At 44.4% G+C, this 24,581-nt stretch overlaps 1 protein-coding gene across 4 annotated transcripts in view; it reads left to right on the forward strand.

The window, feature by feature from the left end:
* Positions 1-24,581, forward strand: part of LIMK2 (LIM domain kinase 2) — a 43,981-nt gene that overhangs the window by 2,271 nt on the left and 17,129 nt on the right. The window contains exons 2-6 of one of the 4 annotated variants that reach the window (XM_073313551.2): positions 5,564-5,663; positions 20,719-20,854; positions 22,780-22,889; positions 23,689-23,877; positions 24,457-24,562. In XM_073313551.2, coding sequence (XP_073169652.1) covers positions 5,564-5,663; positions 20,719-20,854; positions 22,780-22,889; positions 23,689-23,877; positions 24,457-24,562 — 641 coding nt within the window. Of the gene's footprint in view, positions 1-5,563; positions 5,664-13,094; positions 13,547-20,718; positions 20,855-22,779; positions 22,890-23,688; positions 23,878-24,456; positions 24,563-24,581 lie in introns of those variants that run through there. The other 3 variants (XM_073313552.2, XM_073313553.2, XM_073313554.2) reach the window with 3 other exon arrangements.

Genomic DNA, 24,581 nt, shown 5'->3' on the forward strand with positions numbered 1-24,581 from the left:
CCCCTTCCATGGAGTCCTGGCGAAGCCTCTCCCCTCACATCCTCCCTATAATCTCCACACACCACCTTTAGGGCTTGGTGGACAGGGCCAGCCAAGCCATCTGTATGAGTGTTGGGCTATAAGTTTTTGCTTTTTCTCCATCACGAGCACACTGATATGGGTGGGTGGGAGAGACTGGTTTAGGCTGTGAATTGCCAGCTGAGTGCAGAACAGCCTGACACAGAAGTGGATGCATGGTATCAGGAAGTCACTTATGAGCTTGTGCCTAATAACGACCCAGTTAAAGGCTGGATGTGGAGCTCCTTAAACTGCTGCACATGTCATAGCTGACATGTAAGTTCAGAGTGACCCTGCTTCTCTCTAGTGGTGGAGACTGCAAATATTTTTATGTTTTCCAGTTTCTTACATCCTTTTCTGGGCAGTGGAACCTGGGCATCAACTTGAGGCTTAATTTGCACAGTGTTACTTCTGCTGAAAGACTATGTAAATATCTCCCTTGGTAATGTAAAATTGCTGTTGAATCTTTATAGTTTCTTTCATTGGCTATTGCAACTCCCTCTTGGTCTTAAATTTTGATCTGTAACAGTTTTTTTTTAAAGCTTCGGTGAAAATTTCAGCAGAATTTTCCAACCTGTCCTGCAGGCATAGTGAGCTGGGCATACAGACAGATCTGTTGAGATACGTTGGCCCGGCAGTCATACAGAAAGCTTGAAAAAAAGAGTAGAATTCAGTGGTGTCTCGCGTTGTAAATGGCTTTCCTGCCCCCGTGGTCCACAAGTGGCTGTTTTCTCTTTCTCTGTGTAGGCATCCAGACTAATCTGTTTTTGGCACTCAGTTGTGGTCTTTTATTGTGTCTGATTTCTCTTTACGCAGAGACATGCATTCCTAGACATGCAAAATCCCAATGGGGTCCTTTGTTGTTGAGGTTCCACCCATGCTTTATACTCCTCTCACTTTGAGATATTCCGTTGCAGCTACCATCTTTCTAGTTGAGGGTTAGCCTTACAGATTATCTGCAGAGGGTACACTGCTAATCAGTGAGGCACTTCCTATGCTCCTTCACCCAGCAGCATTCTTGTTGTCCAGGGGGAATTTGAGTTAAATGACATACTTTGTTGATTACATACTTCTGTTGTCTTTTTCATCCTCACTGTTTCTCCTGGATACTTAAGCCAACAAGAGGTTGCTTCAGCTGAATACAGAATTTTTCACTTGTTTTCCTGAACGATTGTGTAGTCTTGCCACTGCAATGCAACAGCTGTTTAACATTGCCTAGCAAGTGAGGTGATTAGTGAGAACTTACTTGAATTTGTAAAGTCCTGTATCAGCCTTTTGGATGACTGTCCATCACTGTTAACTAACAGTGTGGTAACTTGTGCCTTTAAACTCCTCGGAGCGAAGGCTCTGTTTTGTACAGTACAATTGTATGCTTATGGCACTAAATAGAGGGAGTTGGATGTAAAGAATATGTATCTCATGCACAGAGACTGTTTTATCCAACAGGAAGGCAGGAAGTCCAGAACTAGTTCACCTATTGCATTTTTTATTTACATTTTTGGGGAAGTTGAGCGGTTTTGTTCCCTGTCCTCATGTGTAAGTTTTCAGGCACGTGGGTTCGGGGACTCGCCCTTTACTCTGGAACATGCATTCGGCTTATTGGAAACTGAAACATGCATTCCTATACTGAGTGAATGAAGCAGAGGCTGTGGCCTTCTGCAGCTTTCTTTTGGGTTTTAGATCAACATGGTATCTGTGAATAAGGTCAACTGGAGTCCTATATTCCAGCAGAAAGGGGTAAAGAAGCTTATGGTACTGAGCCAAAGGTAACTGGAGGAAGAATTGATTATGTGATACATTTGTAGTTTAGATGAGCTTGACTCAATTTGTATGGACAGTGTCACTTAAACTAGCAAACACTTTTTTGTTAGGGCAGGTCTTGTTAGTGGCTTGAGTTACATTGCTGCTGTTTTTGAAAAGTTTAGATACGTGTACATATACTGATCTCTGCACTAAGGGTGAGAGACTCGTGACTTCCTATCCCTTGCAGCTTCCTGTCCCATTACGAATGCTGAGGATGAGACCAGGAAACTGAGTTAAATATCTGTTAATATTTAGAAAAGCCATAAGCAACTTAGGGGGAGAGGTTCTTCAATGAAAGATTCTCCTAAGGGTGCTTGAGGAGAGTACCTAGAGCAAATGTTAATAATTATTTAAGTCTAATTAATGGTTTATAGAATCAGGTTTTTCTTCTAGTTTTGGCTCCTCTCCATTGTGGTGCCCTGCCTTGTCTACTCTTCCAGGTTCTTTCTTTGCCATAGGTTGTCAGGATAACTCTACTCATCTGTTTCTACCTGGTGCAATAGAAACTAACTGCTAGCTCTTGAGCTGTCATGAATGCACAAATTCTTTGTTCATTGTCCTTGATGAGCAAGTTGTTGACCTTTTCATCTGAGGTGTGCAGAATGCACTGTGCCTAGAGGTCCATGGCAGGTTATTTAGGTTGGCTTCTCATATCTGGTGATTGAAAATTCCCTAGCTATTAGATGTGATCCAAAGAGCAAGGCTGAGAGTGCAGTTGAGCTGCCTCGTCCAATATGGACTCGCAAAAGAGGGCCATAGTGTTTCATGAGAGAGCTTATCGGCCTGAGTAAATTGGAACAGTTCAGTCTCCTTCATAATCCCCACTGCCACTCTGTTTCCAGGAGTGCAGCTGTTGGGATGTTGGAGGTTTCTAGTGCTGACACTGTTAAGGGAGCTGCAGCCCAGTGTCATGCTCCTGCTTTTGTGCTTTTAATCGTCCTTTTGAACAGTACCCTGAGGTGGGATCTCCCAAGCAGTGTGACACCAAGGTAATAGAGATTAGTTCTTCAAAGCATAAAGGAAAGCTGGGACACTGGAAATGCAACCCCCCCCCCCCCCAATCACTACTGTCGTGTTTTTGGATTGTGTTTTTAAAATTTCACTGACATGAACCATCTAATGGTGCTGAGAGGGAATAGTTACAGTGGGGCCACTCATCACAAGCATTTAAAGACAAGGGAGCCTTTAGCTTAATTGCAGCTGGGCAAGAGGATCACCAAAAAGGCTTGACCCTGAAGCAATTTATTCAGTGATGTAAAGTGTGCTGCTTGTTGTGGCATCTGGGCTCATTGAGAGATGCTATCATTCAAAATGTCAGTTTAGGCGCTCTAGTCTCATGGCAGCTGGGTTAACTTGACTCTTTTAAAGTGATTTCCTTCAGCATTTTGTGTGGTGCAGCATAGTTCAGTAGATAGAATATGTTGGGAAATAGCCAGGAACTGTGGGTTCGCATCTCAGTTCTGCCACAGATTTGCTCTATGGCCTTGTGCAAATTATTTCCTGTCTCTGTGCCTCAGTTTCTCCATCTGTAAAACAAGGGTAATTGTCCTCATACAGGAGTTGGCTAGTCCATCATACAGTGCTTTCAAACTCTGAAGAGCTATGTAACGGCTAAATATAGTCTTCTCTTTGTTCATTCTTGTTCTAGACAAGCATTTCTCAACGTGCGTGGGTTGTTGAGGAGATTGAGAGTTTGATCTGGCAACTTCATCTCCATCCCAAACCTTGATGTTGGAGAACCAGGCAAAGAATTGACAAGATGAGGAAATAAACCTGACTCCCTTTGACACCTGGGGTTGTTTTGAAAAGAGACTTCAGTTGTGAATCCTGAAACACACCAGTGTGTTCTCCTTTCAGCATTGGACAATGGAGTGTATCTGCTGGAGTTGATCATACGTGAGGAGAAAAGTAACACAGGAGCTCTGTTCTGCTTGGTCTGGTTACCTAAGCATGTGAAGGATGGATTTCAGGCATTAAATTTCTTTCTTTCTAAGTTTCTAGTGAAGAGTAGAAACCCTGCAGTGTTTGTGGTCTTATACCCAGGGTCTATGTCTCAAATGCAGTATCTTGAAGATTTGGAAAATACAACCTGTAAATAGATGCATGTGCATCTTAGTTTCTAGCCCTCTGAGTCCTTCAGAGTGATTAATGCTGAATCTGGGGCTGGGGGATCCTGAGTGGAATCTTTGCTTCTGCGTCTTGAGCAAACAAGGAACCTGCAGTTTGAGAGTCCCAGAAAAATTAATCCACTGAGCAGAAACTCCGGCTCCTGTAGCCACTCTTTATGAATGCACAGAGGGTGGTAACTGTAGAAAGACATTTGGAAATGGCTTTTGCTCCCCAGGAAGCCATTGCATATGTCAGTGCTGTACCCTGTCCAGTTCTAATTTGCTGCAGACACTCGGTGCTAACAGGTGACCCTGAACAGGAGCCAACTCTTGTTACATGTTGCTCAGGGAGGTGGTGGTGGTGAGGTTGACTGAGCTTCTGTCAGGCTTTCTTGTTCTCTTAAAACTGGCTGCTCATAAACTGGAAGTCTGGCCTTTGAGATCAATGCTTGGTTAACAACGAGTGAGTTTTTTCTTTTAGCATATCATTTCCATGCAACCTCAATTGAAGAAAACTTTGGGTAGAAAAAAGGTGCATTTTTAGAACTGCCCAGTTATGTGCCTTGTCCTTCCACACTCTTGACACCACCTAAACTTTGCTCTCACTTCCCAATCATCTCTTTGCCTCATAGATGGATAGACTTTCAGGCCAGAAGGGACCATCATGATCATGTAGTCTGACCTCCTGCACATCACAGGCCACAGAACCTCCCCCACCAGCTCCTCCTTAGTTTCCTTTAGTCCTAGCTTCATGACTGCCATGCTGCCCTCTACACTTGAAGTAGTCTGTCCTCCTACGCCAAGCACACACTCCCCCATCCTTAAAATCCTTTTGTTGTTCAAGCTTGTAAACTCCTTGGGAACTTGTCATATCATCATGGCTGTTCTAGTAGAGGCCTTAAAATCCTTCTGGCAGTCTCTAGCTGCTTCTGAAGGGTTGGTAACCCCAGGAAACAGTAAGCCTATGGGATTTGTTAATCTTTTCCAAAACCCAGTTGCCGCTTTCCACTGGAATTGTCTTTAGGCCGTATAAATGCCTTGTAGTAGTGATGTAGCTCTCTTGGTCCCAGGATATTAGAGAGACGGGATTGGTGAGGTAATATCTTTTATTGGACCAATTTCTGCTGGGGAAAGACACCAGCATCAGTTCCTGAAGAAGAGCTCTGTGTAGCTAGAAAATAGCATATAACGCTTCTGAGTAAGAGCTGAAATACTGAACCAGTTTGTCCTAGTCATTTCTGTGCATGGGAGAAAGGCACCCAAGTGTGACTGCTTGATTTATTTTGCTGAGAGTTCTCCTGCTTTATACTGTAGAGCACAATGACACTGATGGCCATGACAGTGAGGCATACAGATCTTTGGACAAAAATGTGCACAAGTGTGTTAAGGTTCCAGTTGGAAATGCCCCCCATTTTCTAGGGTTGGCTGTCAGAGAGTGGCACTGGCTTTTACTTTTCTATCCATGGAGGAATTGACATTGAACATGTAACTCAAGGATTGTCCTAACAGAGGTTATGGGAATTCTTGCCTGATAGCATGAAGGGAGCTTATGCTGTTTGATAGCCATTCTAATAACCCTATGCTTTTGTGTGTAGGTGACGAGGTCTGGAGATGTCTGGGCTGTGGGGACAGCATTGCTGCTGGTGAACGACTGTATAGGACTGTTAATGAAGCTTGGCACAGCTCCTGCTTCCGGTAGGTTAAATCTAGCCTGTTTTTAGACATTACTTTTTTCCTGTGTTCATCCACCAGTGTGTTAGCCTGTATGCTGAGTATTGACACTTACAGGGTTTAAACTGGCTGCAGTATTTTATGCCACCTTTATGCCTAACTCAGGAAAATCTTGCAGAATGATCACGTGCTCCTGCTCACTACCATATTCTAATGCTGGCATAGCACTTTGAAACTCGGTTGCAATTCTAATAGCCATTTGAAACAATCTGGAGAAGTGCTGCTTACACATGTACAACACACAAACTAAGATTAAACTAAAAATGAAAACTCTGATTTAGTGGTGGAAGCAGATAGGTGAGATGCTGCATATTTCTCTTCTACCACATCCCAAGATAGTGCCAATTGAACTAGGTAAAGGCAGTTTGAGTAGCTGTGGTTCCCTCTCTTTGCCTTTGTCTTTGGCTTGAGGGAGCTATTGAGGCTTGGCGGGGAGAGGTGCTGGAAGATGTGCAGGAAGGTTTTGAGTTCCCCAAACATACTTTCTTCCTGTCAAGCTATTTATATCTAGAGTTTGCCATAATATCCTTTGGCCACATTGCTAGCAGCAGAGAGTGAAGAGGCCTTTGAAATCCTCTGCTCCTTGGCAGCAGGATTTCATGCATGTAATCTGTTCCATGAGCAATTTATCCAATTCTTGCTACATTAATTGCATTTTCTAAGGGGTCCTGATTCTGAACCCATGCAGCTTCTGCTGACTCCACTATGAGTAGCAGTTGTATAACAGCTGTTGATCTGTCTCTTAAGGTTCTAGCTTCATTTGGCTTTTTCCTTTCACCCTTGCTTATTTTGTCTGTGCCCAGGGAAAGGGGGGTTTGGGAGCTGGGTGATATGTGCCAGGAGAAGTGTCTGTCCTGTGTTTTTAAAGTAAAGATCCTACATTCTGGTTACTGGTGTCCAGAAAAACATATTGGGCTGGCAAAATGTTTCTAGCTCTGGCAGGTCATAAGAGATGTTAATTTTAGTCATTATTTAGATTATCTCCCAGTTTTCAAATACTGGAAACTAATACTTTGTCAAATACCGTAGCACTGGAGAGCTAGGGTTCAGTGGCATAATGTCAAATCAAAGGTACTGGACGATAAGCGTCCCAGAACTCTAAGTCTTCTCTTGTCCACACTCAAAAACAACCTTGGGGTTAAGCACTCAGGCTTCCTCTCCCTTAGCCCCTGCCAACTTGGTACCAGTAGTCAAACTCAGATGTGCATGACGGTACAGAGCACCATCACAAAGCAAAGACTTCCCTACCTGATGCCTGTAGGGCTTCCTTGGAGTAAACTAACTTTGAATACAGGTTTTAGCTTACACTTGTCTAGGTGCTTTTTGCTATGTGACCTTTCAGGCTACTATGCAAGATGTGGGGCAGCTCTCAAGTGATGTCGTAGCAGATGTGAACCACATGATCTTCATAATGGGCTGATGGAGACAGTCAAATTCTGCCCTTAGTGACACCTGCGCAGCCTGCATGGCCTTCAGTGGAGCTGCACGAGTCCAAGTAAAGGCAGGATGTTGTGCTGTGCACTAGCTTGATTTCCTAGTGAAGAGTCTAATCATACCAGGCCAACAAAAGATGCCAAACTCTCCTGTCCTGTGACATGCATCAAATCACTGGGTCTAATTGATGTTGTGCTTCCCTTCTGCCTTGTTCCCTTGACTGGCTACAACACTTGCTTAAGCTACTGTGCTGAACTACACTACACTGTGAGAAACTACAATCAAGGAAACTGCCTTTCCCTTTCTTCTTGTTCCAGGGAGGGGCTGTGTGCTAAAACAACAAATTCCAGGTTTAATTGACTGACTCGCCCTTTCTCTTCTCACTCTGCAGCTCAGCTTGTCTCTAATCTTGTGTTTAATATCCCAATGCCAAACTTTAAAAGGCCTCTACTGGAAGGAAGACTCTGGTAGCTGAGAGTTCCGGCAGCTCTTCTGGAGAGTTGTTTACAGGCTTCCTGTGGATTAGCTGACTTTTTCGCCTGGCACATAATTTCCCATCATGCAGATTGGCGCCTCTCCAGGCCCGTTAGCTTTGTTTATCCTCAGTCAGGCTAGCCTTCTGATAACACTTCAAGCTGGTAGCAACTGACACCTGTGCATCTCTGAGGATTTAAACTTTGTCACTTCCCTCCTTTCTTGAATAGCATGCAAAGGCTGTGTCCGTAGATTCTGTATCTTCTGTAGGTATGGCTGGAGAGGAAAGTGATAAGTTCCTATTTGACATGTAGCTTGGACATCTTAAATTGTGTCTGTTGGCTAGCTAGTGCTTTGGCTTGAACCTACTGAGTTATTTGCTGATATTTTTTAGGAGAGGCATTTGTCTACTCTAAATATGCCTTTGCATGAGGCCATTTCCACCTGTTTCTGCTTCCAGGTGTCCCCAGCCACCACTGAGATTCAGTCCCATGGGCAATGGCCATATGAGGTCTTGCCCAGGTTTCCATTTGTCAGGCTTTCCTTTATATTTCAGGAATGTCTGAATAGGCATAGTGGTGTCCCCTTCTTGCTGATGCTTATGTCTGAATTATCATCAATAGGATTACTGGAAGGAAAATCTGTTTAATTGTGTCTGGGCATAATTTTAAACTTCCTACCCTAGCAACATAGAGATGCAAGTTCTGTTGCCTTCAGAGTGTGACTTTATTCCATGGTATCACCTTAAGGTAGGTAGATCACCCTATGCTAGACAGTAGATAAAACATCAGGCTACTGATGGCCTGCGTTGGTTACTTGTTGCTAGTTTCTCTTTCTTTTTCCTAGTTGAAAATATCCTACTAAAGCTAAAAATACGTCACTGATATTGCTTTTCTGTATAAAGAATTATGTTTGCCATAGGGATATTGGATGTGTTTTGAATGAGAGTGGGTGATCAGAAATGGGGGGCAGAGGTGAGGGGTGAGCTGGCCATCTGAAATGAGTTCTGTGGTTTGAAAGAGATAAAAACAGTTGTGATAAAGGATGCAGTGTGCTGTAGTCTCTCTGACTCTCTTCCTTCAGGAAAGTTTGGGGTGGGGGGGGGAAGCTCCTAGCACAATTTTGTCATAACTGTGTCCATATCTTAATGCTGTCTACTATTGGGGACAGCAACACACCTCTGTGACCATGCTGAGGGGTGGTGTTGTATTGCAACCTCACTTTTTGAATAGCACTCTGGTGCTTTCCTCCATTGTACTTCATAGCTACCCCATGGAGCAGTGTAAAGTTGCAACATGAAACAGGAAGACACCACTGCATCATGGAAGTAGAAACTTTTAAGTTCGTGCTTAAATTTAGCAGAAATTGACTTAAGACTCCACACTTTCCAAGAAAATCTGCTTGCCCTCCACTGACAAGTGGTCAAATAAATTAAAAAAAAAATTTTTTTTTAGTTTTTTGTGGACAGGATTAGGACTTCAGATGGCTCCAAGGCTAATGTGCTACGTTTTGTGGGATAAAGATTCAAACTAAACAATATAGCATACAGTTTAAGATGTCGGACAGATATCTAACACTTCCTCTGGCCTTCTTTTTGCTGTTTATTTGTAAATACTACCAGGTTTGTGTGTGCTGCAGATATATTTAGGGCTGAGATTCATTATGTTCCTTAAAGAAAAGGATGCATCCGATGAAGTGAGCTGTAGCTCACGAAAGCTTATGCTCAAATAAGTTGGTTAGTCTCTAAGGTGCCACAAGTACTCCTTTTCTTTTTGCGAATACAGACTAACACGGCTGTTACTCTGAAACCTGTCATTATGTTCCTTGTAATGAAAGGAAGTTACAAAATGCATCATTTTTCATCTCTACCTGCTTCTTGTCCTTTTTCTTCTCTTCTCTTCCTCCCTTCCACCCCCTTGCATATTCTGGCAGTTACAGTAAACTCCTGGTAGAGTTCCAGGGGTGAAAGGTCAATGCTTTATCCAGTCATCCTCATGGGAGTGTCTCTTTAGAGATGTCTGGGCAGTGGATGAGGTGTTTAGCTGTTGAATCTCACTCTGGCTATCTGATTTAGAGAGAAACCGTTCCTAAGTGCTTGTTTGCCCACAGGTCGCCCTGAATTTTCATTGGGGTTAAAAAAACAATGAAGCACTTTGCAGGTGGTCTGTCATCTGAATAGTTAGAATTCCTCAGGGAGGGTGCAGCTACTGCAAGATCTCGGTGGCCACTCTATATAAGGTAGAGTTGGATATTCCATTCTGAGCTTTTATTTTCAGTTGTCTAGTTCAGGTTGTCTTCCAGGGCATTATTATCAAAGTCATTACTGACTGTGCCCGAAGTGTGCATGGTGGTTTACAAACAAATGAGACAAAGGGGTGCTTGAAGAATTTAATCTAAATTGACAAAAGCTATGGGTTGGGAAGTCCCTAAAGCATGAGGGCAGTGAGGTTAGTGCACATTTTGTTACTAGAGATGTGCACTGTTTACAAAGGACATGTTGCTGTGCCCAGAAACACATCTAATAGACAATTACAGAATTTCTCTTGCTTCTTAGCATGCAGATGAATACATTCAGGAAGCTTTTAAGCTTTCTGAGTTAAGCAAGTGTGTGGTGGTGGTGATGAGAGAGATCCATCTGTTGCTGCTTATTTCAGATGCTCATTCTTTGAGTGTCGTGCTTATCTGTGTACCCCTATGAGGAGCTGTCACTCACGGCTTGAGAATGTTATGGTTTAAAGTTAGAAGCAATAGGTAATAACATAGTAAACGTGTGGTACTTCACTCCCTGTTTTTGTACCGTTTGAGAGGTATGACTGCTTACAGGAGTTTCACTCGGATACATGATGAAATATTTCAGTAGCTGATCACTGCGATCAGACCTTCCATTATACCATATGACCCCTGTTAGGCACATCTTGTGTTGTAAATGCCTTGGAAGTATAAGGAGGCATTGGGTCTGCATCAAGACACTTGGAGTGCCTCCAGGACCAGGAAAAAAAGGCACACTACAGCCTCCCCAGTAGATGGCAAGCCTGCTTAGAGCTCCTCCGCGTCCCCCAGTTACTACCAGTCCCATGAATAAACTGAAGTGCCCCTCTGTGCATCAACAGTGATCTGCATATCTTATAGGATGGTGGAAATGCTGAGGAGTCCCACAGTCCATGGCTTGTTCACTACCATCCCTGGCATCTAAAGTGCCACTTTAAAAACCCTAGAGCATTTTAGAATGTGCAGCATGTAACTCCTTGCCATTCAGAACCCCTAGGATTATCTGTTTGAGTTCCTAAATCTAAACTGAACTAGTGGGGAGCCTGGAAAGTGATTTAAAATGGAATTAATTTGTAAATGGAAGTTTTTCTTTTACCTGTCAAGGCCAGAGTTCAGGTTTCTTTTTCTCTTGCAACAGTTAATGTCAAATGTCTAAAAGCATTGTAAAGAAAACAGCCTCTATTGTGGCAAGTTTGTTAGTGCATTCTGTCCCCAACCCTTGCAGGAGAAACACAGAATTCATGACAACTTCCCAAAACCAGATAAAGATGCAGTTTGCAAACACACACTCTAAGGCCACCTATGTGAATTATTTTAAATGCACAAGCTGGAAATATTGGCCCCTGCCACAAAACCCCACATTAGGTGGTCCACCTAATTTAGCTGTAGGAATGTTAACTTTGGAATTTCTTGACTTTTTTGTGTGTTCACCTTTAGTGCAACTTGTTTGTCCAGCATAGATTAGTGGTAACAATTGGTGGTTCTGGCCAGGAGTTCAGAACTAAAACCTGAGACGTAAAAAACAGATTAACACCTCTTTGAGAGAAACCCTTTTATCAGAGCTATAATGTTCATAATTGGTTGATAAAACAATTGAGAAGGGAAGTAACTGCTGCTGCCTGATGGCCAGCATTTGTTTCAAAAGTAGAATTATTTTCTTGATAAGATGTTTCCTGTTTAAATAGAAGATTGAATATATGTTCCCTAGCTTTAAGGAAACCCCAGACAAAATCTCTTCCCAGTTTCTTAGCTGTCTGGGTGCCTTTTATTACTTTGAAGTTGGGTTTTATCTGTTGGCTTCTTTCACAGACTAGTAGGCTGCTTATCATATCTCTGGATCAGATCTTCAAAGGTCTAGTCTGAAGAGCCGAGATTTATGGGGTCACATGGACTCAACCATGGAGGGGGTTCAGTCCATGACAGCGGCATTAAGGGGGCTGCTTTTGTCAGGAGGTGCTATGCAGTGGGAGGAGGGGCTCTCCAATTTTCCATGGTGACGCCTGTTCTGTGGTGTGGCGTTGATAGTAAGGGGGCACTGGGATGTGAGCACTGGCCCACTTTCAGCATACAATGTATGTGGAATGTGGGAGAAAGGAGTGCATTCCTAGACACAGACTCACAGCACTGCTGCTTCCAGTGAAGCTGTCGGAAATGTCAGAAGGAATTAGACCTGCATCAGAATTGACGGCTGCTTCAGGCTTTACAGTCCTGGTTCTCTCTGCACTCTCTTAGTCTATGTTAAAAATCAAACTGAGTAGGAGAAACAGGCTTCTTTTTTCCCATAAATGTAGCTGTATCTTGTCATTACAAAATCAGGTGTCTGGCTCTCTAATGGAGTTGAAAAGCCAGCCACAGCTGTCAAACCTGCAGCCAGTGCCTCTATTGAGCAGAGTGCCAGCTGTGTGAGATGGAGGACCTTCAGTCAGAGCAAATCTGGGAACTTTCATCTCTGGTGCGCGGCAGGGTTTTGAGACTCTTGTGAGAAATGGCAGGTTTTATTGACTGCACAAATATGGGGAGGGCTAATAGCAGCAGTAGCATGTGTAACAGGCTAGCCAATCGACAGAGCACTGTACAAACACCAGTGCTTTGTGTTGGGTAGACCAGGGCTCTGAGTAGAACTCTGTCCACTGATCAGTCAGTGGCATGGGCAAGGCCGAGCAGGTTGAAGCAGTTCTCTGTGCAGCTGTTGCAGCTTTAAGTCAAGGATCAAGTGACTTGTTTGCTCTCAGATTAACCAGTCTTTGACCTGTCTTAATATTACATCTTGCACTGCCATTCAGGAGCCCTGGGCTGGGTTGAGCTGCCAGGCCTGGTCTTTTCTTTCTGCTCTGAGGCAGCTGAGGCTGTATCTTTGGGAGCAGATTAGCCTTCCTCAGAGTGAAGGGCATTGTGCAGCAGAGGATCAACAAGCAGGTTGGAGGAACTGTAAAGGGTGGAATGCGCACACTCCACTGTGATCTAGGAAACTGATTAGCATTTATCTGATATAAGCAGAGGCTTAACTCTCTGCATTTGACTCTGCCCTTGCTTGACTTCAGTATCAGTACCATTAGTGTACTGAGAGAGGAGCTTTGTGCTCACACATTGGCTTTTATTGTAACAGAAGTTCCAGACCTTTCAGGGTGTCTGTCACATAGCCTCTCTCTGGCTTTAGATCACAGCTCCACCCCTTGTGAAAAGTGTCTATTTCCTTGGTGCTTCTAACTGCCCATGTTCCTTTTGTGAAGGATGACTCCTCCTCCCCTCGCACTTTCAGGGGTGGAACCAAAGAAGGAAAAACTAACTTGACAGCAATTTGTTCTTGCAAACTCTACCAGCTCCTGCACAAGAATGTCAGAATTTTAGCAAGGTTATTGGTTATGCTATCCCACCCAAGGGTGCAATTGCTGCTGAGTAGAGGAGGAGGAGATGGTTACAGCCATGGGAGCCAGGAAGGATCTGAAAAGAAACGAGTGTCTGAGACCTGGCACTCCTTAGGCAGTTTCAGAAAGGGGAGAGGAGCCTGAATCAGCACAAGGTGAAGTGAGACCTTCCAGCTGCCATGCTGGCCAAGTGGAGTTGTTCAGAGGCAGTTGGACAGGTTTGCAACTGAGCTGGTTTATCCAGTACTTGAAGATGGGAAGTTACTTGTCTGCCCTAGCTTATTTCACTCCCAAGGATCCCTTTCGGTAAGTGTTTTTTCTCATGGATGATTTCCTTCCAGTTCTTCCCTCCACTTGGCACCCTATAATGTCGTCCTAGGTGCCTTGTGTTTGAGATTCTCGGAATGAACTTCAGCTGCTTGTGTATGGGGAGCAGCAGGCTTGAAGCTAGGAGCTCTATGACTTGTGAACTGGAAGGGACTAGGCAGAGTTCTTGAAAACTAATCTGTATACATGTTCTTATTGATAAGAGGGGGTGGCATGTGTGTATATCTGTTCAATAATACTGTGCTTATGTGCACAGCCCAAGTGTGTGCTGGCAGGCTCCCTTTCGGATTCAAACCATAGATGTCGGCTTCTTCACTGTCTTCCAGGCAGCAGCCAGAAAGAATAGGATTTCATGGAAAGCTCCTGATATATAGAAAGGGAGACAGTGTGTGTCCATGGGAATGACACAGAATATGAGGTCTGTGAGTGCCATATGCTCCTCACTGGGATGAGTTTGGGAAGGTGACATAATCCATAGGCAGCAGGGTGTGACCATATCTAATGTATGAAATCAAGTGTTTTGCAGGCAATTAGTAACAGTAAATGCCTGGTTATCTTGGAATGAGCTCTTATCTCAGATGTTTTGCTTACATTAACCCCTTTTGTTTATCTGAATGTCCAACTTCAGTCCATTTAAATGACTCAGGGTTGAGGAAGAAGATGGCTACAGAGCAAGGCCTTGATTGCACTGGTTTCTCCATGTTAGCAAGCCAAGTTTGAAATTGTTCCCTCAAACACAGTTATGTTGGCCAGTAAGGCCTGGGAAAACTCTGCTAAAAGGGTCTTAAAATCCTCAAGACTGAAGTTCCTATCTCATGTGGAACAAGGGCAGGCCAGTTTAGACACGACTGACCTAACTTCACAAGCAGGCTTCTAAAAAACCCATTTCCTACCATTGGGAGGAAGTGCAGTCAGAGCCATAGCCCTCTAACACTATGTAGAGTCATACTAGTATTAGGGATATATGGAGATTATTCACAAATACATGCTACAATTGCTGGTGCCTAAAAAGTGCCATGGGAGAGGTGCATGTGGAAGCTGAGCTTCTATGCCCCGCCTTCTGTCTGTAGCACTTTAGATATGCTTTCTGTTGTCTCTTTGCCCTGGAGGTTTCTGGGGCATTAGCCAGTTTGGTGCTTCAGTTTTAGGGAAGCGCTATGTCCTGGAAGTGTCCTTTTCTCAGCATGGCAGTTCTTTCACTTCCCCATCTTTGGAGATGTAGACCTAGTGTAAGGGTGACTACATGTCCCGATTTTTATAGGGACATTCCCAATATTCTGGGCTTTGTCTTATGTAGGCACTTATTACCCCTCACCCCGTCTCGATTTTTCACACTTTCTATTTGGGCACCCTATCTGGTGTATGGTTGACCTATCTCACGTGATGATCCATGAGGCTTTCCATTAGTGACCTTCACTGAGAGGGTGCAGCCGTTTCAGTGCTAGTGTGTGGTTTCTCTTCATTAAGATACTGGCGTCCTTTTAGATGTAAAGGAGACTTTGTCCTGTGCGCTGAATCTTCCCCCTCACTCTTGGTCAAGTTGGTTTCTTGTTGTAGTCTGATCCATTTAGCATCCCCCAAAAACCAAACTGACTGCAGGTGAGAGTTTCTGACATCTCTGTGCCTGCTCAGTTACAGAACTCAGCAGCACAGACACAGTAACACCCAGATCCACACCAAGATGTGACCAGTTTTCCAAGTACCATGGAGACCTAAAGCAGACCTCCGGAGTTTTGTGTGACTATTACACTCACACTTTGACTCACAAAACCCACATCACAGTTGAAGTGTTTCAGAGTAACAGCCGTGTTAGTCTGTATTCGCAAAAAGAAAAGGAGGACTTGTGGCACCTTAGAGACTAACCAATTTATTTGAGCATGAGCTTTCGTGAGCTACAGCTCACAGCATCGGATGCGCACTGTTGAAGTGGTGTCTGTCCTGTGGGGCTGGTTGGGCTTGGCTCCTTGCTCCATGCACTGCAACCTGGCCACAGCCCATGGGGTCACAGTGCTGCTCTGATTTGGCCTGGCTTGGCTCCCCTGATGGGGAGGGAATGGGCAGCTGGGCTTTGAATGGCACTGTGGGGTGATGGTGAGGCAGGCTTACTCTGCAGTTCCTACTCCCTGGAGGCAGAACTCATCCTGCGTTAACTACTTTAAATGTTGGGAGGTATGCCTAAAGCATAGGACTGAATGGGCTATGGTGGGGATTGGGCATTCAGGTCAGTTACATCAGTGAGTGTCTGCTTCATTTGTAAAACCTTCCCTCCTCCTGGGGCCACTGATTCTCTTGCTGCATCTTCCCCCTCGCTCCCATGTGAGGTAAACAAAGGTGTAGCCTTCCAGAGGCAGCTATTAAAGGACTATATATTTTGTAAAATAATTCAATAAATGGTCATTTTAATGTGGCTTTAGAAAAGTTCTTTAGAGTCTTAGGAATGATGGATGGGGAAGGGAGGGAGTTGAGCATGGAGTGGCACACACTTCTCTGTCTGGCTGTTGCTGCCTGCTGGTTCAGCTGTAGTTTAGTATTCTTGATTATATGTTTGCCATGGAAGCAGCTCCAATACCTTTAAATGCAGGTCTGTGGCATCATTAAATGAGTAGGTAGGAGCTACCAGTTTAAAGCCTCTATTCACATGTCATGGTTGTAAGTGATGGCAAAGGCAGCATCAAAGCCTCTCGAATTGCTTTAGAAAAAATTTAGGAGGCTCGGGGATCCATAGGAACCCCAGCTCTTCCCCTTCCATAAGGCCCGTGTTATGGCACCCTCCCTCTGAGTAGGGATGGTTGCAGCTCCCTTGGATACTCATCAAGGTTGTTGCTCCATCAGTCACTAGAACACTTGGAGGGTTGTCTCTTCCCTTGGGGTTTGAACATGCTGCTCCCACAATGTTCCTAACCTGTGGGAGCTCAGTGTCCAAACTGGCTTCACCTGATCCCTTGGCAGCCTGTTGTGTTGCCCTAACCCAACCTTGTTCATCTAAACCCCAGTAGTGTTGGATTTTCACACTTAGTGGAGAAGTGGCTGTGCTTTTCAAGAACATGTTTGGTCAGCTGATGTGGGGATGGGGGGCTTTCACATGTGCAGTGAAGACCTTCCCTTGTTAGGCCTAGAGGGTTGTTGTAGCCCTCATCTCCTACTTTGCTGCTGCAGGACTGGATAAGTATCCTCGCCATTAACGATGTCCAAAAATCAAGAATCTTGTCTGGGATGCTGGATCAATTTGTATAGAGGGGATGCTGAGAGCCATTGAATCAAACCGTAAACCCTCTATATGATAGAAATTGCTTCAAGCAGCACCCCTAGTTCCAGCCCCTGTGAATCTTGGCAAATATGACCCCATGTCTGCAGCTCCAGAAAAAATGGACTGATTGAGAGCTGTTCATGGAGATTTGCTTCCCTTACCGGGGCTCAAGCATGCTACCTGATGGAGTGAGAAGAGAACCTGCCTGAACTTGATGGGGTTAGCAGCAGCCAGCCAGCAAGGGGGACATGATCAGGTGTAAGCTGTGGTAGTTTCCAGTCCCTGAGGTATGGGTCATGTTTTGGATATTCTCTCAACACAGTGGAGAAAAGTAAATCTGGGATTAGACCTTCCCATTGTCCATATCCTGAACAGAAAAGTGAAATCAGCCTTGCTTCTGGATGTGGTGACCTAGAAAGATGAACCCATAAACGAACAGTGCTAAAGTTAATGCACATCAAGCGAGATGGAGGGGAGTTTGTCCCACTGTCTTGCATGAATAAAGATCCCCTCTTAATCTTTCTATCTGGGGACTTGAGGATCACATGGTGCCTCTGTAGCCTGGCCAAAGACATGATTTTAGTCAAAGGGTTGGCTCTGGTGACTAGCTCTGTGCTATGTACAAATTTTCAGACTTCAGATTTCTTTAAGCATCTTCCTTGTTAGAACATATAAAGTGTAATGGTGGCAGAAGGGGCTGCGTTGTGGTGTGTTACTCAGTGAGGTAGTTCTTGCCAACAATGATTCATGACTGAGGCAGCCAGTTAGCACCCTTGAACAAAGTCTTGTCTCTCTGGGACCTGACACACTTATTGTTGCCTCATTGTTCTGAGTGGGGTGTTGAGCCTTCAGCTGCAAATTTATCTTGCCCAGATTTGTTTAATTACATAGCAAAGAGCTGACTGCTTACAGACTCCACCCCCTTTCACCTTCTCTTTACTATGGATTTGTTGCAACAGCAGTATCCAGAGTTCCTATTTCCTGGTAGAAACTGCTAATCACACTGTTGTAGGGTTGGGATCAATTGCTAAATCAGCATGGGGAAGGTAGGGGAGCACCTTGTATGCCCCCTCCTTAAGGCCACGCCTCTGTAGCATTGACTACAGTGGCATAAAACTAATGGCACCATAGCCAGCATAACCCCATTGTGTAGATGCAACCTACAGTGACAGAAAGGTGTTTCCATCAGTGTGGAAATACCACCTCCCCAAGCAATGGTAGCTAGATTGACGGATGCATTCTTTCATCAAGTCTACATGGGGGGTTAGGTCAGCATATGTAGGTCACTCATGGGTGTGGATTTTTCACACCCCTGAATGATGTAGCTATATCAGCCTAAATTTTAACAGTGGATCCAGTCTAAGTAATATTAGGGGAGCAGCAGCACTGCCTAGAGCTGCAGCCATGTTGCTCTTACTGAAACTGGGGAATTACAGGAAGGAAAAATATTGCTGAATTGTGACCTTGCTGGGTATTTTCAACACTTGGGTGTAACTTTTAAGTGGCTGTGTAGGTGTTTCCTGTCCTCTCCAATATTACTGTCTTCCTCTCAAGTGCAAGTCTGATCATGGAGCTTTACTTGTCGAAAGCTGTAATCGAGCTCTAGGTTTTCACATTGGTACAGGCATGCACATGGAGGTGGGATAACTCTGAAGGATCTTATTTGCTGGTGTTAGATGTTCCTGCAGTGTGTTGCTGATGCGTATCTCTGCTGTTAGTCACCACTTGCTCTTTTCCCTCCCACCCGCTTGATCATTGAGCCAGGTATGCTTACAGCTAATGAAAGCCAAAGGCTATCGGGTGAAGGAAAGACATTGTTCTGATGCCCTGCAGGTGGAGTGTATGCATACCATTATGAGGGTGTAACTCTTACAGTGCCCCAGGTCTGGAGGCTGTAATAACAAATGCACTGTGTATCTTAAGGCACAAAGAGTCTCCTCCTGCTAATGAAATTGTCAGGGCCTATTGCACATATCAAAGCTCTGTCCCCTCATGAGGGAAAAGGATTTGCGCTCCCCAAGCTGGGAGCATCTCTATGTTCACAACATTCATGAACCATTAATCTAGTTTGGGAGGAGAAGTTTATTCATCCATGGGGGGAGGGGGGGGGGAAATGGCTCCAAATGCCTCTTACAATGAAGTCACTTCCCTCAAACCACTGGCTATCTGTAAGCAATTTCATCTTGTTCCTTCTGCATCCATGTGAATGGAATGAAAGTGGATTTTCATGTTGAGGCAAAATCTGGTTTTCCTCTCGGAATATGCACATTCCAATTTTATCTCTACTAGCTGGAATTCCCAAGCGGAAGCTTAGCACAAATTAACTTAAACTTCCAGGAAGAGTCTTAAGGTAGTGCTTGTGTGAAGGATGACAGGGTGATGCTGATGGCAGAGAGTCTATCTGCAAGGTAACTGTAGTAATTTCCTTCCCAAGGACCTGGGAATTTTATCTTTAGGAGGTGAGAGCGAATTTGTCTCCATGGTCTCAGGACTGGTTTACACTGAAAAGTTAGGTCAACAGATTACGCTGCTCAGGGTTGTGTAAAAAGCCATACCTCTGAGCGACATAGTTAACATGACTTAACTCCTGGCATAGACAGCACTAGATCGACACTTATTCTGTCAACCTAGCTGTCGCCTCTCCACGAGGTGGATTAATTAGGGTGATGGGAGAACCCTTCCCAGGGCTGTAATGAGTGGGTACACTGAAGCACTACAGCAGTGCTGCTGCAGTTGTCCCCCTGTAGTGTTTTAAGTGTAGATTAGCCTTCAGTCTTTGGCCCCTCTGCTGCCAAGGGAGTCAGTCAGTGCCAGTAGTGCCATAGACATCTCCTGTGAATTGGTCTAAAATTGCAAGTACGTAAGAACGGCCCAGTATCCTGTCTTCTGGTAGTGGCCAGTGCCAGGTGTGTTAGAGGGAATGAACAGAACAGGTAATGATCAAGTGATCCACCCCTTCCCCCAATCGCTCAGTCTCAGCTTCTGGCAAACAGAGGCTAGGGAAACCAAGTAGATGATAGTCTTGGTCACTACCAGCCAGGATAAGATTTTATCCCATTACTAATGGTGAGGCCGTCCAATGCCTGCCTCATGGATCTTAATGAAAATGTCATGTTAGTAAAGCTGTTGCTACTCTAAATGATTCAAGGTATTCTTTTAATCTGTCTAGTGCTGTGCACGATCATGTGAATGGCTAGTCTTGCTTCTCAGGTTGAGGGGTAAATGTGTACTGCCCTGGGCAACAGGGTGTTCAGCATGCATTTTTCAGCAACACCCCCACCTGTACAGGCCGCCTAGCTCAATGAACGTCACATGATGCAAACTGAGGAAAGGGGGAGAGAGCATTTAAAAGAAAAATCTTTCTTTCTACTCCAGTGCATCTGCTAAGAACATAACAGTAATGCGCTTAAGGAGCAGCGGAAGGAGCCTGCAGATTTGGATTCCATTTTGTATTTTTGCTGCAGATTTTCCTTTTCGGCAAATTGTTCAATCTCTGTGCCTATTTCTTCATCTGTAAAATGAGGCTGATTATATTTGTCTGCTTGACAAAGATTTTAAGGCTAAATTTATGTCTGAAGTGCATTGAAACCCTTGGCTGGAAGATGCTCTAGAAGTACTAAATCTTTCCTTGGGGTCGGTTATCGACATGAGGAAGGAGAGTGAATACCTGCAGCATCCACTACTTTATGTGAATAAACATGAGCTTAAAAGGATAAATGTCTTGTGAAGCTCATTCTTCAAAGGATAAAGTATTACACAAAAAATTCAGGAGCAGAATTCCTGCTCACTACAGGGTTCCTTCTGCTTGGGGTGATTTTTAAAGACTGGCTGGAGGAAAACTAACTCTGACTGGGGCTAGTCCATGATGAACAGTTGCTAGCCATGTCCCTTTGTCATCCTCTAGGTGCTCTGAATGTCAGGACCCCCTCACTAACTGGTACTATGAAAAGGATGGGAAGCTCTATTGTCACAAAGACTACTGGGGGAAATTTGGGGAATCTTGCCATGGCTGCTCTTTGTTGATGACTGGACCTGTGATGGTAAGGACTCTGCTATGCCTCTTTCTGCCCAGCCACCCCTGACTGACAGGAGTGTCAGTCACCAGGTACCCTGGTGACTGCAGCAGACTGGGGGTTTTAGTCTTAAAATTCAACTGTTGATATGAAGTGTTAAAGGTATGCACAATCTATGCGTCTTTTGGGATATAGATGACTTTAAGTAGGCCAACTTGTGAAGGAGGGGTGTGAGGACCAGAAGCGTTTTGGGGAAGATGACAAGGAGCTGAAATGCATAGAACCCAACAAGATGAGGCAAAACACTTTCCGTCCTGCTCCCAAGCTGTGCGTCAATGAAAGTGATGTTAAGGGAACTGAGACGCTCTTGTCGCCTGATTCTCAAGCTCCTCTAGAGGAGTTAGTCTCATATCCAGTGAGGGGTTACACTTTTCTTTGCCTTATGAAAGGCTGCAATTGTCAATTTGCAGTCTTACGCTATGTCTACATTACAAATTACTTCAGTATAACTTAATCCACTCCCCGAGTGATGCAAGTTTTATAATGACCGAAGCACCGGTGTGGACAGCGCTATGTCGGCAGGAGAGCTTCTCCTGCTGACATAGATACTGCTGCTCATGGAGGCAGGAGTTAAGCCGACTGAAGAACTCTCTCCCATCGGCCAAGAGCAGCAGTTCTCAACCAAGAGTCCGGGGCCCCCTGGGGGGCTGTGAGCAGACTTCAGGGGGTCCACCAAGCAGGGTCAGTGTTACTCTCTGGGGTCCAGGGCAGAAAGCTGAAGCCCCATCATGCAGGGCTGAAGCTCAGGGCCCTGAACCCCACCACCTAAGGCTCAAGCCGAAGCCTGAGCAATTTAGCTTGGTGGGACCCCTGTGGTATGGGGCCATGGGCAGTTGTCATACTTGCTACGCCCTAATGCTCGCCCTGGCTTGTATATGCAGAAAAACAGTTGTGGCACTGGTGGGCTGTGGAGTTTTTACAGTATATTTGGGGGGGGGGGGGGGTCAGCAAGAAAAAAAGGTGAGAACCCCTGGCTTAGAGCATCTTCACCAGAAGCACTACAGTGCTGCTGCTGTAGTGTAGATTTAGTGTAGTGTAGATGCTGCTGTAGTGTAGGTTTAGACTGAAGCATTTCTGAAGCTACATGATAAAATGGGACCATGTCTAAAAATGGCTTTCCAAGCCCTCTAGTGGCTGGATGCAGAGCCACAGTCCCTCAAGCATTTCTAAATGATCGAGCACCTCTCACATGTTCGAGTGTAACAAAATATTGTCTTGCCCCAAGTAACCCACCAAAATGGAAATCCTAACCCTCTTAAATCAATCTTTGTCAAGAATGAAAAGTATCCAATATTTAGGTAGGCTAAATAAAAGCAGTATATTGTGTACCAGCCAACAAACACTATTCTGGAGGCAGTACCGACATCTGCTAGTGAAAATAGTGCAGATGAATTCTCACTATTAATGGAATTTTGGCAAAATACAAACAGTAGGGAACGGTCTCATGTAAGAACTATTGCAAACCATGGAATATGAACAAGCCAATTTTTTTTTTTAAGAAGTCGTCTCTGGTTTCTGGTAGCTGGCGGCAGTAGCTGAATCTTGTGCATTAATACTAGTCTTGCAAAATCATCTCTCAGATTTATCAATTAAGGCTTAATATCTACTCTCGCCTGTATCGTAACTAGTGGGAAGTCTAATATTCACTCAAATACCTACTTTGCTCCAGGCTAATAAAATTTAAGAGCAGTGTACTGTAACCAAGGCACTGAGGGAGGGGATTTAGCAAAGGCAGGGTGGATTTGCATTGCTCTGTCCGGTATTTAAGAATGAACGCTGCTTAGTCTTGGAGTCCATGTAGACTTCTGTTAGTAGGTGCAGTTATTGCTTCCCAAGCCCCGATTTAACAGTGTCCTCTCCTTGATCAGAACTTCCTCTGCTTGTCTGTGTAGGTGGCTGGAGAATACAAGTACCATCCTGAATGCTTTGCTTGTATGAGTTGCAAAGTAATCATTGAAGATGGAGACACGTATGCACTAGTACAACACTCCACACTCTACTGGTAAGATCGGGCACATGACACTCCATTGCTGTCCTGTTAAAATGATCCTGTGGTACTGTGCGCTCCATTGCCTGCTGTACGTGCAAATCACTTCCCCATTCTGTCTAGTGGGTCAGTGTGGTTTAAACACAGATGGATGTTGAAAAATTGGAGAGGCTTCAGAGGGTTCTCAATCATAAGAATGATTAAAGGATCATAAAACATGCCTTATGGTGATGGATTCAAGGATCTAATCTCTTTATCTTAATAGAGAAACGGTTAAAGTGTGACTAGATTAGTCTAGAAGTATCTGCATATGGATCACATTGAATAATGGACTCTTTAATCGAACAGAGAAAGGTACAATGTGGTCCAATGGCTGGAAGCTGAAGCTAGACAAATTCAGACTGGAAATAAGGTGTAAATGGTGAGAGTAATTAACCATTGGAACAATTTACCAACAGTAGTGGTGGATTCTTCATTCCTGACTATTTTTAAATCGAGAGGATGTTTTTCTAAACCTTGTGTTCTAGGAATTATTTTGGGGAAGTTCTATCCTCTTGCTTATACAGGGGATGAACTAGATGATCAGGCTAGATGAACGCAGTGGTCCCTTCTGGCCATGGAATCTATGAATCTGTAAACACCAGAATGGAATGATCAAGTACATTTCTAGGGGTAGGGGAGCACTGCTTGAAGCCTTGATAGCTGATAAGAACAATCACATTGTTCCAACCTTTTGGGGCAGCAGGATCCGGCTACGTAGGTTGGCAAGAAGGGATGGGAAATGGCCAGTGACTCTCCTCTGTTCTTTCTGTAGTGGAAAATGCCATAACCAGATTGTGCTGACACCAATGATAGAAACTCTCTCCACGGAATCTCTGCGTGAACAGCTACCATATACACTGACCCTCATCTCTATGCCTGCAGCCACTGATGGCAAGAGAGGGTTCTCTGTGGCTGTCGAAAGTGGCTGCTCCAGCTATGCCACCAGTGTCCAGGTGAAAGAGTGAGTACGAAGAGGCCGTAATAGCTACATTAGTTGTAATTGTGCAGAGGTATCTGGGCAAAGGAAAGTGGGAGCTTCTGACTAACTTTTATTTCTATGAGAATCTCTCCAGTTGCTGAAATAGAATTTCTCATTCAGTGACCATGTGGTAGGAATGAGATGCAAATGAAACCATGAGTGTTTCTTGGTGGGGCAGTCTTTTTTGTTCTCCCACATTGTTATGGCTAACTGAAACTGTGGGATTCTCCCTGGTCCAGAAAAAAATTACAGGATTATAGCAGTAACAAATAAAGAAGCTAGTTACCTTTCTCTATGGCTTAGCTACTGTTTGTTTCCCTTTCCTGTGGGTATACGAGAAGGTCCTTTATTCGCCAAGCTTGCTGAGGTCTGGGCACCTCAGAGAATGCTTACTGTCACAGCTTAGTGTTATCTCACATTAGCAGACCTGAGAACACTTCACTTATTTCTGGATCCTAAAAGGGAAGAACACTTGCTGGGAAGTAGAGATCCATTGAACTTCTGGTAATCTGTGTTTAGGTGGATTCTCCAGCATGACTCTTTCCTTTGACTTTGATTTAGAGTCAACAGAAGACATATTAGCCCCGATGTCCAAAATGCCATCCACTCTGGAGACCGGATCCTGGAAATCAATGGAGTCCCTATTCGCACATTACGAGTGGAGGAAGTAGGTTTAGTTTTATCTT

Source organism: Lepidochelys kempii, chromosome 15 (genome assembly GCF_965140285.1).
Source record: "Lepidochelys kempii isolate rLepKem1 chromosome 15, rLepKem1.hap1, whole genome shotgun sequence".
NCBI lineage: Eukaryota > Metazoa > Chordata > Testudines > Cheloniidae > Lepidochelys > Lepidochelys kempii.